Source organism: Choloepus didactylus, chromosome 1 (genome assembly GCF_015220235.1).
Source record: "Choloepus didactylus isolate mChoDid1 chromosome 1, mChoDid1.pri, whole genome shotgun sequence".
NCBI classification, from domain to species: Eukaryota; Metazoa; Chordata; class Mammalia; order Pilosa; family Megalonychidae; genus Choloepus; species Choloepus didactylus.
Genome location: NC_051307.1, coordinates 52898107 through 52915300, shown reverse-complemented (window position 1 = coordinate 52915300; position 17194 = coordinate 52898107). Strand labels below are relative to the sequence as shown.

The 17194-nt window shown below is 36.0% G+C and overlaps 1 protein-coding gene across 2 annotated transcripts in view; it reads right to left on the bottom strand.

Annotated features, from left to right (window-relative positions):
• Positions 1–17194, bottom strand: part of EPHA3 (EPH receptor A3) — a 366605-nt gene that overhangs the window by 127659 nt on the left and 221752 nt on the right. Inside the window, exons 4-5 of one of the 2 annotated variants that reach the window (XM_037833928.1) lie at positions 3735–3890; positions 2700–3035 (exon numbers count right to left, since the gene is read on the bottom strand). The exons of the other annotated variant lie outside the window; for it this stretch is intronic. Of the exons in view, the coding sequence (XP_037689856.1) occupies positions 2700–3035; positions 3735–3890 (492 nt within the window). The remainder of the gene's footprint in view (positions 1–2699; positions 3036–3734; positions 3891–17194) is intronic. 2 annotated transcript variants of the gene reach the window in all.

Sequence of the window (17194 nt, the reverse complement as noted above, 5' to 3'; positions counted from 1 at the left end):
ACAGCCATATCTTCCCTGTGGTAGGGAGCTCATTTTGCAAGGCTACCAGTCCATTAACCTTCACAAGAACAAAAATAAAGCAAAACAAAGAAACACTCCCTGCAGAAATGGCACTGCTTCTAATCTTGCTTATATATCTTACCCTAGGGATTTGAAGGTGGAACAAAGACTTCTACCTCCCCCCGCACGCAAAAAAGATACAGACATCCTGAAGTAAATGTACAAAATGTCCCAGTGGTGCATATTACAGATAAATTTGTGATCCCTTTTTTTTTTCTTTTCATTGGGAGTAGGGTTGAGGTGAATAACTGATATCATCCCTGCTGACACTCTGTCTTACCCTGTGATTTGTAACTGGGAGGGCCAAAGCATCAACCCCACTTATTTTTAAATGACTTGGCCTGCTTTTGGTTGCTACTTCACCTAGATTCATTCACTGTATATATTTGGAACTGATAAATGGATTGTCAGAAAGCCAGAGGGGCACGATAAGAAAGGAAATGGGGAGCTTTTGCTTGTTTTTATACATTTCTGTTTGACTTAAGAGATAATTATAATGCAGATTGATGCTCCTATTTTAAACAGGACAGTAAGTCAGCTTGAAATATAGGATTTGGGAAAGCCATTTGCCACATCATTATAATTTCTTAAAATTGCCACGTTCACTGAATATTGAAAGGTATAATCAGCAATATATAGCAATAGCATTACTTATTTTTTTCATAGAAGACAGTTAAATAAACCCAAATTACAAATTTTAAATAACATCAGTTACAAAGTTTGAATATTATTAGCTGAAGCAAAGCAAAAGCGTATGCTGATTTGTGTGGGATCTAGCTTGAAGCAGAAGAAATTAGAGATTCAATAAGCAAGATTAAAGTAATGATTCAATGTACTTCATTTAAAAGTCATGTCTTTTCCACTAATAAGGTGACTTTTTCACCACAAGAGATAACTTTAAAGTATAAAGTTTTCATCAATATATATATGAGATCGGACACAAAGTAGCAACAAAAGAAGGACATGGAATCAGGAAGATTCATATCTGAATGTGGGCTCTGCCACAGGTTATAGTCAAAATATCGAACAACTGTCATGACAGGACAGGACAGGACAGACCCCTCAAGAGGGAGGAGTGCTGGTGCAGGGTTCTGGAGACCCCTCTTATACCAGCACTTAACCCTTTGGTTGCTGGATTACGAGGAAGATGGAGGTTGGACCTGGGGTACTGAGCTTTGGGTGTTCCTCGGGATGCTTGAGGAATTAACCACTATAGATGCATTTCTATACAAAGCAGTATAGAAGTAGTTCAATATTTTAACAACTAGCAGAGTCATATGGTGCATACTTGCTTAATATTAGCCCTGGGTAAAACTAATTAATGGTGTACCCTTTGGTTGTTTAACCTTCCCTAGCCAACCAAGTGAGAAAAGCAAAAAGTGGTGAGTTTTGTGGCTAATAATTTGGCTGCCTTAAGATCTCTTCCATCTGATGGGAGGAATTAGTCCCCGTTCCTTTCCCTTTCCCTGCAGCATTCAGTACACACTCTGATATCCTCAGAGCAAAGAGCGATTCCAACTAGAAAGCATACGGGCTTCCATAAATTAAACCAAATGCAATTCAGAAGTCAAGTTTACACTCAATCTGACTTCTAGTTCAGGGCTGAGCCCACCTGAGTGCAGTATGGACATCTCTATTTCTAGTAAAAGCATTCTCAAGATGGCATACCGTCTCTTCCTCTTCCTTTTGGCTCCCCTGTTTATTTGCTTTAAGTATACAAATAATCACATATTACAATATTTCTGATTTGGACTGCTTAACATGTATCCCTAAATATAATATCCTGAAGTAAAAATTCTGCAGAACAAATACCTATCAGCTTAACATTGTGTAAGTTTTATTTCATCATATAAGGCAAAAAAACATTTATCACTCATTCATCACTTTTATCAATATTGGAAAAATGATTTTCATATCTGAAAGGGGTATCATTTGTAAAAACCAAAGGATAATCCTTCTATATGTTCAAAAGAATCACAAATAAAATCCCATAAGTAATTTCAGACATCACACTGTTGAAAAAAAAAATCACCATATTAAAAAAATCACAAGAGTGCATACAATGGAATATTGAGCAACTGCTAGAAGGAGTGAAGTTGTGAGACATGCAACTAGGGGAATGGAACCTGTAGGCAGCATCTTGAGTGAACTATGCCAGAAACAAAGGGAAACACTATAATGCCTCACCAATATGGACTAACTATAATGTGTAAACTCAGAATTGAACCTTAGAGTACAGCTTATCAAGGGAACACTTATTGTAATGTTCCCTAGATTATAAGCTCTTACAGCAGTCACATTTATTCCTGAATTGTAATGGCTATCTCCAGATTCTGAGATGCTGATCCCTTTGTGTATAACCTGATCGATCCCTGGAACTTTGGGTATCTGTGTGGCACCTGAAACTCAGAGCTAGAAGTTGGCAGATGTGAATGCTGATATTAGCACATGTAGCAACTGTTAAAAAAAGCTGAAAAAGAGTCCAGACTTCAACTAGAGATATGAATGAAGCAGATGTGGTTAGGACTAGGGCAAATTGGGCCAAAGGGTAAAGGAGAATACCCTTTATTCTGGTATCTCCTCCAAAATTATTGCTTGGCTTGGAGTAGCGGGAGTAAGAAACATCAGTGTGTACTCACCTGCCTGATTAGTTGTGATGCTGACCGAAGCAAACTGCCTTGGTGGTGAGCTCAGCTCTGACACCCCATTAATTGAATCAACCTCAAAAGTGTAGTTAGTGTGTGCCAGGAGGTCTGTCACCGTCACTGTGGTGTTGGTGAGTCCAAACTGTCGAGGGAGGAAGCGGACATTTGGGCTGCATGGCTCACACTGTTTTACATTCCACCCACATTTTTTGCATATGATTTTGAAGGTAACATCTTTCCGGCCTCCTGTGTCTAGGGGCCAACTCCAGTCCAGGATAACCGAGGTCTCGTTTATATTAGAGATAACATTTCTTGGTGCAGATGGAGGTCCTGCAAGGTAGTTCAACAAAGATTAATGAGCTTCACCTCTGTTTTCTACTACAAGGGAAATAGATAAGTTACAATGGAACCAAAAGAGGTAAATAACCATCTTGTCTTTGTTATCTACTTTTAATTCCTCCTCAGAGGGTCCATGAGACTATAGACACATGGATTCAAGGCCGTTGTCCTCCCCAGTATAGGAGGAGTTCTGACTCCAGGTTGAGGATGCATTTTCAAAGTCCCACAAAAGAATTTACGACTAAACACAATACCCTTGTGAATAGTTATGAAAACTTTAGTATTCGTTTTATAAATCTTAGTCTTTTTCTCCATGACCTATGACCAATATACAGCAAGAGGGAATAGAAATACAAATACATAAAATCCCATGCTGATAGCCTCCTCTATCCTGTCAAATGTAAATGCAAGATCTAAAACAAGATACAGAGAATTTTATTTCTTTCAAGGGGTCATGCTGCAGGATGTGTTTTAAAAAGTAACACATTTTGCGTGATAAATGTTGCATTTGTGGTGAGCCAAGCATGGAGAGTGAAGCAGAGAAAGCTTTCAATTTGCACATGGATAAAGGAAAAAAAATGAGCCAAATGCTTAAAAAAAAAAAAAAAAAGCTCAATAAGGGAAAAAAAAAATACAAAAAAAAAAAAACAAAGCAAACATGGAGGCATGGGTTGCAGCAAAACTACTCACGGGTACAAGCCATGGATGGAGGGTCTTTTTCTGCTCGGAAGTAATTATTCTCACACCTGCAGTTCATTGAACCATCTTCTTGAGTAGAACTGTGAGGTGGGCACTTAGCACACTTCATATTACCGGCTGAAGCCTTGTAGAAACCTGGTCGACAAGCTAGAAACAAAATGACTCTTTTAAAATTCTGTGATAACTTTTGAAAATACATGAAACAGCTTTCAGACTGTTAGGGCATGTACTCATTATGAATAAAAGTCCATTTTTGTTTTCTCCCAGAATATACAGAAGCAAATAATGTGGCCCAGAATAGCATTTCTACATGTACATTTGAATATGCACCAAATGTTACGGGGGGAAAACCCCACTGGATATAGATTATTTTGGCACTAGAGTGAGATGAAATTTCCAGCTCATGTTTTCACAGCTTTACTTGGCATTGGACTATTTGTGGAGAAAATAGAGCAAAACCACGTTACCATATAATCATTCCCTTTTTAAAATATGATGCAATGTGCGTATTACCTGCACGGCAGTTAGCAATATATTACACATTGTCTTGTTTTCTAATTTCTCTATGTGAATACAGCTTCTTCCTGCAAACAGTAAGCAATTGAAGGCAGAAATTAAGACTTTGTCTGTATAGTGGTACCTCGGTACTCGACTGCTTTAAAACTCATCAAATTTGGTACTCAGTGCCTTTTGACACTGTTTGTTTGGTACTCGACTTGCAAGGGTTGGTTGCCTCATGACTCAGTACCCTTTCCAGCTGAAACAAAGGGCCACACATCAGTGACACATTAGCTCTTGCCCTGTGCGCATCCCCTTGTGGTCTTATCTTAGCTTCATTTTGTGTGTTTTTGTGCTTTTTTTGTGTGCTTTTTTTTTTGTCATCATGGGTCCTAAGAAAATGAGCAGTGATAGTGCTGAGCAGAAAAGAAAATGATTTCGCACCATCTTTGAGCAAAACAAAAAAGTAATAGGCAAACATGAAAGCAGTATTCACATTACTAATCTTGCTAGGGAATACAGTATTCTTAGAACAATAGAATCCACCATCATTAAGAATAAAGAAGCAATAAAGGAGGCTGATGTTGAGGAGTCAGTGGAGGAACATTGTGGAGAGCTCAGCACTGAGGAGCTGCAGGAACTACAGAAGGAGCAGCAACAAGAACTGGCTGAAGAGATTTCTTCAGGTGAGGAGATAAGGGAGGATGTCCACAGTTCCTTGATAAAAGAAACATGTGCAAAATGAGCAGAAGTTCAAAACCTTGTGGAGAAGTGCCATCCTGACAAGCAGAAATGTGAATTTATTGAATGACCTAACAATTTCACATTCTCGAGGAATTCTGAAAAGAAGACAGAAGCAGTCTTCATTGGATAAGTTTTTAGTGAAGGTAACAAAGAGTGTGTCAAACACTGTGGTGCAAGTTGAAAAAAGGAAGAAAAGAAATTGCCACCAGAGATGGAGAAGGAGATATAAACAAATCTGATGGAAGTCCCTGAGACACCTTTTTTTCTTTTCCAACTAAAGGGTCCAAATGCAATGGCACCACTGCTAATTTATTGTTGCCTTGAATATGGACATAATGACTGAAATTATAGCAGCTTACATATGATAATGAAAAAGGCCAAGATAGTCAGAGGATGGGTGCCCTGTGCTTGTTGCTCCAGAAATCCAGAAGGATTTCTTATAATGTCAGAAAAATAACATCTTATACTTAAGTCACTGAGGTCAAGTTTTCTTTTACTTGAGCAGGCCACATTCCTAAATGACACCAAAAAGACAAACAGAAAATATAGTTTAGATGTACTTTAGAATACAGTTTAGGTGTTCTAACTAAATAGAATATAGCCTAATGGAGCAAGAAAGATCCTAAGAGATCACATCGTCCAATCTCTGGATATTATACCTGAGGACAAGGAATTCTAGGAAATTAGGGGAAGACTGAGAAGTTAGGATTTAAGGGATGATTATGATTACTGAATCTTTATATATATATTCCTTTTTACTTTCTGGTATATTAGAGTAGACAGAGGGAAATAACTGAACTCTCTGAACTGTAATCCAGCTGCCTTAATCTCTGATAATGATTGTATAGCCTTTATCTTGTGCCCTTGTGACTGTAAAAACCTTGTGACTAACCTTTACTTGTACCCATTTTGTGACTTTAGAGTCTTATGATTACTAAAGGCAGCCCCTAATGTTTATTAGTGAAGGGTCTTGGGTCAGTCCAGAACTAACCAACCCCAAATCCAAAGTTATCTAGATAACCGAAACTGGATCTAACCAAAATGGGCCCACCTGACATGTGCAGTTGCTTAGACTTTAACCTATAAGTCACCAATACCTCATTATAATACTAAAAATCACACCCATCATCATATTAAGACTGCCATTTTCTTACATACATTCTGTGACTAGCATGTAATCAATCAGTGCATGCTCAATAATTAGATCACCTCTAACTACATCATCTGCCCATTTTTTAATACTATAAAACTATCAGAATTACAGTGGTTTGGGGGAGACAGGTTTTTGGGTCAATAGGCCATCTGCTCTCCTGCTTCATGCCTAGCAATAAACTCTTTCTTTGAAACCTCAGTGTCTCAGGAATTGGTCATTTGAGTGCATTGGGCAAAGAATTCACCGCCTTGGCCTTGGTCCGGTAATATTCTGACACCTGACATTTAGCTGATAAGTTTTAACCATCAATTGATAGATACTCATTGAATGCCAAACATACACAAGGTACAATGCTAGATACTATAATATTCTAAATAGTGTAGATTTGTACACTTTCTAAAGGACTTTCATATGTATGGTCTCAACTGAACTTCTATTTTTACACACTAGACCACTGAAACACAAACAAGGGGAATACTTTGCCCAAATTGACAAAAAAAAAAAAAAAAAATCCAATGGTATAGTCTAAACAAGCAAGGAATATTTCTGCTTTCAATTTTATTGAAAGCAAATTACTCCTTAAAAAAAACATGAATTACTTTCCTACCAATTCCAAACTTGTAAAATAACACTGAAGAATACTCACTTAAAAATCATTATTTAATTTTAAAAATGCAACTCTTTCTGTCATCTTTTCCTAGTAAGAAAAAAAACTTTCAGAAAGGCTAGTGCTCTCTTGTATATGTCTACCTATTTGATGTCTGACATTTGTTTGGACATATAGGCAAGTATCTTTTTTTCTTGGCAGGAAAGAGGAATTCCATCATCTTCAGGAACCGGTGACAAATTGTATCTTGGAGATGTACAATAACTGATAACACTCTTATACTGGGGACACTCTCTATAAATATATATGAAGAAAGTTTTCTATCATAAGCTCACTTTAAAAGTTTTCCCAACAAAATTAATCTTCCTTCCTTTCCAATAAATCAATGTGTGCTCAAGTATTTACCTTTCTATTATACCTTCTTTATTCTTCAGATAGTACTCATGGAAGAATGAGAAACTTTACCTCAAAGGGACAGAAATATTTGTAATTTATTATCTTTCCTTATAGTGGCAAAGCAATGATTGTATTTTGAAGTCATCCCCTTCCCTTTCTTGAAAGTAAAACTCATGTTATAGCAACTTGCCCATTTCTCTCACCTAAGTATTGTTTTATAGGTTAAAGAAGGTTTGGTATATAAAAGGAAAAAACCCAGGTAAAAGAACAGGAAGTGGATATGTTAATGGGTTTTCCTTCCATTTGTTACTCAAGAGAAGTCTGGCCACATTATTATGAAATACCAGAGAAAATCAGAGAATAAGCAAGAAAGGAAAACAAATTAATACTTATTCAGATTATCCGGTGGCAAGTTTTAAAATAAAAAGCTCCCATGATGTAATCAAGGCCTTCCCTTATGTAGGCCAGCTATTAAAGCAATGCTTAACTAAGATGGATGTGGACAAATTTGAAAAGTGCTGCCAAAATGAGAGAGTTCTGATTTACATCTTCTCTCAGGTAACCAAGTAATACATGTTCCTGTCAGTTAAATACTTGTAAATTTATTCATAGATTTAAACCCCAGGGTAGTAAAACCAAAGAGTGATTAAACAGTTTAAAATCTTTTAAGTGGTGGCAAATTGCCAGATTTCTGTGGTCCCAAAGATGTCTGTCCCTCTTGTTCCAAAGGAAAATTTTAAGCAGGCTAAGTGTGGCAGGAACACTCACCTTTGATTTTATGTTGCTAAATTAAAGTAGGGTGACCCATGAGCCTAAATTAACAGCCATAATAAATGGGACACAGCATGTCCCCCAGCCCAATTGAACATCATTACTTACTAAGAATCATAATGTGTTTATAAAGTGCTTAGACCCTTTTACACACTTTTATCAAACTTCTAACATATCCTAGAAACTACTGTGTCCAGTATTATAGTGATAAAAGGCACAATTCTAGCTTTTAAGTGAGATCACAAATTGGCCAAGGGGACCAATTTTATATGACGTGGTTATTTTAGAAATGAAGCTCCTCACCTGAGAATGTGAGTGGCAAGGTACTTTTCTATAAGACATTTATATGTGATCTTCATCAAGAAATTCTAATTTAAAAAAAATAATAAACTTTATTTTTGGAAGAGTTTGAAATTACAGAAAAACTACACAGAAAGTACAAGAGTTCCCATATACCATATCCCCCAAACACAGTTTCCCCTATTATTAACATCTTTCACTAGTGTGGTATATTTGTTACAATTAATGGACAAATATTGATTCATTATTAGTAGCTGAAATTCACACTTCACATTACAGTTCGTTCTCTGTGTATATAGTTATATGGATTTTGACAAATGCATAAGGTCATATATCCCCAATTATGGTATCATACAAAATAGTTTCTCTACCCTATAAACCTCCTGTGTTCCAATAAATTTCTCTTCTTTGTTATCCCAATAGTTGAAGATGTTTCAGCTTGTTCCAGAGAGAGCACTGGACTGGGGAGTGGGGGCGGTGAGTCTTGATCAAGGTTTTTCAATCACTCATTGGGTCTCTTTGGATTATAATGAGGTGCTGAGTTACTGAATTTCTCTTCTATAAATATTGCTGAAGTTACATTTTTAGCATTTATGTATTCTTGAATTATACCTGAGCAACTCAGAGACAGGAGTTATATCCTTTTTATTTTGTTTGCCGAGCATCTAGTACATTGTTCAGCACAGAGCAGTTGATCAGATGCATTTTTTAAGTGAACGATTAACTTGCAACCAATTGTCCTCTGTGGACTTTTCCTCATTTATAAAATGACAGGTGTTGACTAAGTCATCTCTAAAGACTCTTGAGGCTAGACACTTTAAAAAGTTAACACTATGTGTGTCAAAATTTGGATAGTCCCCAGCCATATCTGAATAAAAATGAAAACAGAAAAATGTATCTTCATGTTTATCACTGCCTTAAGGATTAAGATTAATCACTGACATTATACATAGGGCAACAAGAAAAGGAAATGAAGTTCTCTCCTGACCTAAAGAAATATTCTTGAAAAATAAATGATGGATTTTTTTTTTTTCCTTTTGCAATATTTTCCTGTTTCAGGGCAGTACATAGTCAAAGGATACCTTGATTTTTTTGTGGGTGGATGGATTGAAAGATAAACTGATCACCAAGCAAATAATTCCCTATTATTATATTTCCACTTTAACCAATAACATAGCAAAGCTATACTTGATTATACTTGTGGGGACCCAGGGCCTGAGCTCCCTCTCCCTAATGGGGAAGTAGGCCCCACAGCACGTAGCAGCCTGCGTGACTGGGAGAGAAGCTGAAGGTCTTCTGACTTTCTCAAGGAAGACAGTGTGTACAGATGGTATCATAAACAAAGCATTAAAACTCTCCTCCCCATCACTGTTGATAACAAACCTTCAGAACCCCATATCATGAGACTCTGATGAAACTCTGCTCTCACACCCTATAAGCTGCCCTCTGCCTCCCCCACCCTTGTAGAGTGCTGATTCCCTCCTCGGTGGTGGCCTCTGGGTTGACCCAAGCCCTTCAAAAGCTAGGTTGGAACAATACTCTTCCTTTTTGCACAATATAGATAGAGCACAATGGTTAGACGTTTGGGAGTCTTAGGCATAAATACTTAGTAAAGAATAATAAATCTCGATATTAATTATTCTTTTCAATTTTAAAATGTAAGGTGAGGTTACTATCTTTACTCTTTCAATGATAAAAGGAAAATGAGCACAGCTTTGAAAGTACAATTTAAAAAGAACACATTTCCCTTCTACCAGTCTGCCGTGAGCCTTTTCCTCACTAACTTGGTCTTCAGTTTCTCTCTGTTAAATGCGTAGCTAGGTGAGGATATGTTTGCAAAGTAACAATAAAAACTTAGTGAAAATCCCCAGGATGGGCCACAGAGGACCACATAAGACAAAGCCCCTATCCAAGGTTAATATTCTATTGAGAAACATTAAGAGGATGAATAAAATAATAAAAGGAAGCCAATATAATACCAATATATAGTGAATGACTTAGAAATATTTTGAGAACCTGCTGATCTCATGTTTATGCAGAAGAAACAATAAAACAGGAAATAAAGAATGCAGGTCTAGGGGAGGAAAAAAACAAACTGCCATCTCTGGAAAATAAGAAAGGAAAAAAAGTAGGAATTAGGGAGTATTATAAGAGCTACCTATACAATGAATAATAATTATAGAAGGGCTTCAAGATAGAATCTTGGCCTCATTCCTAAAGCACATAGCATGCTTTCCTCTAAGTTGTAATTGATGGGTTTGAGCTAAGCTGATACAGAGAATGGGTAGTTACCATAGTGAATGGAAAACAAATGTACTTAGTAAACCATGGTGCTACTGTTGAAAGAAAGTAGACAGCCTTTCAATTGCAAAGTGAATTTTGTCTCCAGTTGACTAATGCCTGTGACTTTAAGAAGAAAACATGGTCCTAATTAAGGGTTAAAAGGCTCATTTCAATTTGAATTAACTTTAAATTTAAAAATAAAGCTGTTGGTAAATAGGGCTCTTTTACTATTCAGAACTTAGCTCAGTGTATACACAGGGTTATATTATCAATTCCCAGCCATAAACACAAGCTAAAGAACTGAACCAGCAGTGACTAAAAAGATGATTTCCTGGCCTTGCAATTCCAGGCCTGACAGGGTCTATGTGCCAGTACAAGGTCAAACCAACTGTTTATTTGCAAAATGAGCTGCACTCCATGATATTACAGGAACTCTATTCTTTGCATCTGAATAGAGGTACAATGCTTTGAGGCAAGGCAGAGGCATACACTGGAAGTGGCTACATTCAGTCATTAAACCCTGCCTGCAATGTGCAGCATTTACAAAGTGATAAGTGTTTCCTTCTTCTGTTCCTTCCACTGTTCAATAAAAAAGGCCTAAGGCAAAATGCCACTACCCTATTAAACATAACAGAATCAATCACAATCTAGTATGGCTCAAAGATAGCTTTATACCAAAACTTTATTGTGTTTGTTGTTCTATCAGATTTAGCAAGACAGGTGCCAGTAACACTGAAATATGTTCAATTGACATTCACCACAAATAGAATTCTAAAACAGCCCTGGTCCCAAGGACATCATGTTTTCTCAGCTTTTCAAATGTCTTCCAATTTCAAAAAGAACCTAAAATCCAAATAGTGTCACTAGTTGAGTTTTTCTCTTCTTCATCATCAATGCCCAGAGAATGAGGCCCATTAACTAAGTTTCAAAATCATGAAACTTATAGATCATGAATCAGTAAATGCTGAGAGAAGAGAGAGAAAGAGAAAGGGAGAGAAGGTGAGTGAGAAAATGAGTGAGAAAATCATTTTTTATGGGATTTAATATGGTGACTGTCAAAATGCATAGGACTCAGATCTATACCCAAGATAAACTGAGAAACAGCCTGGGGAAGTTTTCCAGATAGCACCACTACTTTTTTTTTCTTTTTTTTCTTTTTTTTAAACACCACAATAGCACTGGAATGTACAGGATTACCTCAAACAATTCCTAGGAAGGGATTTTGGGGTTAAATCTCTTCTACAGCATTTTCCAGACTGCATTGGAAGAATAACTAGAGCACGGTGGGTTTACCAACCCGGTAGTCACCATAAGGATTTAATTTTAGGAGAATGGAATTGTAATAAATTAAATGTGGAGTGTAAAATGTTACCCAATTAGGAGTAATGCTGAGATAGCAGCCATAAAATGCTTAGCAGCTATCATTTCAAAAGGACCTACTGTATATTAATGCACAGAGAAATATTGGCAAATTAGAAAGAACTTAAATGCTCCAAATTTAAAAGTGGATAAATAAATTACGCTATATTCACATAATCTCATAAATAAATTATGTTATGTTCATACATTTATTTGATGGAATTAATGTTTAAAATGGAAAGATGATCATAATATTTTTAATGGAAAAAAGCAGGATAAAATAATGTATATAATGTATATATGATCCTTTTGTTATTGCTTATCTGCATTTTCCTAATCATCAAGCATGATTGGTATCACTTGTCTAATGAAAAGCTTTAAAAAAATTTAAAATAGGCTGAGAATCAAAATGATTGTACATACACAAAAAAGGCAAATCACTTTAGTCAACAAACGTAGCGTGTGTGCATGTCACAATTATACAATTTGAGTCTGGGTGCATGTCATGTACATGTAAAGTGCATGATTAAATATGTTTATTTGTAGGGCTTAAAACACACATTTATAACAATCTTTCACTCTCTTTAAACACACACAAACACATCATTTTTATTAGCTCTTGTATCTATTATAAATTAACATTTCTTTTTTTCATATTCCCTTTCTTCTTTAAAAAAATGCAACATGAAGGGAAAAGATGGTTGACTGCAAATGCTGATAGCCCCAATAATATGAATTTTATACTTTTGATTTCACATAACCAACCCTCACTTGGGAATATTTATGCAGAAAATTGCACACATTTTTAATTCCAGTATTTAACTGAAAACCTATGAAAGATGGAACACGAGAAGAAAAAAATCTGTGAAAGTTTCCAGACACGTGCAAAAGTATTTCCTCTTTTAGTTATAATGTTATAACTCCAAAAGAAATCCAGTACCTACAAAATCTCCAAAAGAGACAATGACCATCTAGAGTCTTGAAGAATGTTGACCTTACTGTATTTTGTCAGAAGACCTTTAAATTGGTTTCATGTTTGAGATGGATTTATTTTTAAATAATGTCAATTTTTATCCTGAGGAAATAACTCTACAAATTTCATATTTACTGCTTAATTATTTTTTCTAAAGTTTTATTTAGAAATGCTTTCAAACATACAAGCCAGTTACAAAAATAATACAAACCCCATATAGAGAACTCCAACATACCCCTATGTCCCCAGATACCCAAATCCACCAGTATAAACATTTTGCAATATTTATCATATCATTCTATTTATCTTTCCACCTGTATTTCTATCGATAAATCTATTTGTCCTTATATCTATTATCTACTTATCAGTACTTTTTCTGAACACTTGAGTGTAGGTTGTAAACATCATGTTCCTTGAACATTTAATACTGCTATGCACCTTTTCTAAGAACAAGGGTATTTACTTAAGTAATCATCTTAAATGTAGTTATTAAGTTCAAGAAATTTAACACTGATATAAAGCTTACAGTATACATTCCAGTTTTATCATATGTCCCAACAATGTCCTTTTCTAATGCAATTTTATTGCGATACATTCACACACCATATAATCCATCCAAAGTATACAATCAGTGGCTTACAGTGTCATTATACAGTTGTGTATTCATCACCACAATCAATTTTAGAACATTTTCATTACTCTCCCAAAAATAACAAAAATAAAAACAATAAAAATAAAAATAAAGAACAACAACCCAAACATCCCATACTCCTTATTTCACCCTATTATTTATATATTTTTTGTCTTTATGTTATTACTTATCTGCCCATATACTGGATAAAGGGAGTGTCACAATCACACAGTCACATGATAAAAGCTGTATAATTATACAGTCATCATCGAGAATCAGGGCTACTGCATTACAATTGAACAGTTTCAATTTCCTTCTAGCTATTCTAATACACTAAACCCTAGAAAGGAATATCTATATAATGCATAAGAATGACCTCTCGACTCCATCTGAAATCTCTCAGCCTCTGAAACATTATTTTGTTTCACTTCTTTCCCCTCTTTTGGTAAAGAAGGCATTCTCATTCTCACAATGCCAAGGCCAGGCTCATCCCTGGGAGTCATGTCCCACATTGCCAGGGAGATGTATACTCCTGGGAGTCATGTCCACATAGCGGGGAGAGTAGTGAGTTTATTTGCAGAGTTGGCTGAGAGAGAGAGGCCACATCTTAGCAAAAATAGAGGTTTCTGGAGGTGATTTTTAGGCATAGTTGCAAGTAGGCTTAGTTTTGCCATTGGAGACACAAGTTTCCTAAGGACAAAGCTCCAGGTTGAGGGCTTGGCTTATTAAATTGGGAGTCCCTACTGCTTAAGAGAATAGCAGGACCCTCCCCCCTGCATGGGACCCAACTCCCAGGGATGTAAATCTCCCTGGCAACGCAGAGTATGACTCCCGGGGATGAATGTGGACCCGGCATCGTGGGACTGAGAGTATCTTCTTGACCAAAAGGGGGATGCAAAATGAGACGAAATAGTTTCAGTGGCTGAGAGATTCCAAACGGAGTCGAGAGGTCACTCTGGTGGACATTCTTATGCACTATATAGATAACACCTCTTAGGCTTTAATGTATTGGAATAGCTAGAAGTAAATACCTGAAACTACCAAACTCCAACCCAGCAGTCTGGACTCCTGAAGACAATTATACAATAATGTAGATTACAAGGGTGACAGTGTGATTGTGAAGACCTTGTGGATCACACCCCCTTTATCTAGTGTATGGATGAATAGAGGAATGCGATAAAAACTAAAGGACAAATGGGGTGGGATGGGGGATGATTTGGGTGTTCTTTTTTCACTTTTATTTTTTATTCTTGTTCTGGTTCTTTCTGATGTAAGGAAAATGTTCAGAGATATATTGTGGTGATGAACGCATAACTATGTTATACTGTGGACAGTGAATTGTATATCATGGATGATTGTATGGTGTGTGAATGTATTTCAAAAAAAGGGAATTTAATTAAAAAAAAAAAAAAAAAAAAGAGAGAATAGCAGGAATTCTCCAGATGGGGAACCATTAATGTCCTTTTGAGCCTTTTCTCTCCCCTTACTTGGTTCCATCCAGGATCACATACTGCATTCAATTGTCATTGTTTCTTTAGTTGCTCTTTCTTTTGCTTTTCTTTTTTTTTTATTTGTGGGAACGTATATACATCATAGAATTTCTCATCTGAACAATCTGAAGTATACCATTCAGTGGGATTAATCACATTCACAATGTTGGAATACCCTTTCCACCTTCTGTTGCTAAAACTTTCCCATCTCCACAAACAGAAACCCTACACACATTATTCATTAACTCCCCATTCCCTCTGTCTCCCACACCTGGCAACATGTACTCTACATGAGCTTGTATATTTCTTTATAGTTACCTTAGGGCTTAAATTTTACTTCCTAAATCTATAATAATTTCATTTGCTTTGAAACTATCTTCACTTCAGTAGCATACACAAACTATGTTTCTATACTCCTCTGTCCCCCTACTTTTGTGTAGTTCTTGTCAGAAATTAAAATGACTCAGGTAATACTATTACAGTTAAGAAACCAATGAATGCAAAATAAAACTGTAGTGTGCCATTAATGCATTAACTATTTGCTTTATGATCACAACATATTACCAACTAGGAAGATTTACAATTTAAAAGTATTCAATATTTGGTTTGAGTCACTTCATGGTTAATAGCCTTTTGTAAGGGAACATAGAAAATAATAAAACGAGTTAGCACAATTCTAGGGTCTCATTTTTCATTTATTTTTATGTTTATGGTAGATGTTTTCTCTAAGACAGAAAGGGGATTTCAATTCAAGGTAAACTGAAATTCACTCCCGAAAGGTGAAAGAGTGAATTTCATAAGGAAAATATAAAATCTTTGAGAAACAAATGTCCATTGGATCAGCAAAACTGTTAGCTGAATGTGTCTCTCAAAATCTTAAATTGATCATCTATTTTGTATTATGGAAGGCATTAATGTTTGTAATTGTTTAGAATAGCATGTTATATTTGCATTTCACATAAAATAATACCCCTTTATTTAATAAAATAAAAATAAGGAAAACAGTTTTTCAGACACAAAGTTGTCCCTGAGAAGTTTCATATCTGTATTTTCTAATTTGCATGCCAATAAAACAAAGTTATGACCCCACAAAGAGTTGAAAGAAACTTCTCAATTGTCTGGAAGAATTTCATGGGCAGGTGTCATAGCAATATATAGAAGTATTTATTGGTGTTATGAATACAAAATATACCAAGAATTTTAGAGGAATTTTGAACAGGCTTGCATTCCTTCAAGAGGTGACTTTCTAAACAGATAGATGAATTTCTTCCTTTACATTTATGACTGCATATTATCCTAGAATTTTACAGTCAACTTAGGAGATGCATTGCAATAAAAAGAACTAGAAAATTAAATCCATCCAAGAGGAAGAGAAAATTAAGGAGCAGGAAGAATGGGAGGAAGGTGAAAAAATATAGAGGAAATATTAAAATGTATTGCTAATGGTCAGCAAACATATAGCATTCTTTTGGTATAGTTCAAATAACAAATAACTGGGACAATTTAGGATTTTGGAACATAAGGACGAAGAATAAAAACAAGAGGATGCCTGTCACTTTTGTTCATTCTGTCTGATCATTTCACAGAACTTCAAATAAGTTAATCTCCTGCATTCAGTATTGCCCTCTTGAAGGAAAAGAGAGAGGGGTAGAAGGGAGAGGAATAGAAGGAGGGAAGACAGACAGGTAGTGAGAAGAGAGAAGATGGGTATGGCTCTGGGTGTACTGAACATGCCACATCTGGGTGTGTGTATGTTTGTGTGTGTGTGATTTTCTAATTTAAACCATTGGTTACATTTTTCAAGTGTTTCCTCAAGGCACAGATGATTATACATTCCATTCTGTGGAGCTACATTTTAGAATTTTGAGGTTCACTGGCCTAAGACATTCATTCAGGATAAGTGTTCATCTTCTTTTAAAATTCTGCAAATTTAGGGGATTAGATCTAGGAGAAGATGCCTAGGACGTATAAGAGGTAGGGAAGAGAATTGGAAAGGGAACTCCCAGGCACTGAGTCACATCTTATCCTAGCAGCACAAATTTTGTTGCCTTTCAAAACCCAGACAGCTTGAGTTACCCTGTTGCATCACCTTCTCCATATCTATCTAGCTAGAGAGAGCAGCTCCCATCTCCCTGTAATAAAATAAATTTTATTGGACACCTACCCCATGCTAGCACTGTACTTTTGTTTTATTTCTATTTACTTCTGTACTTACAATGATCATGTGAGGCAGGTATTAACTATTT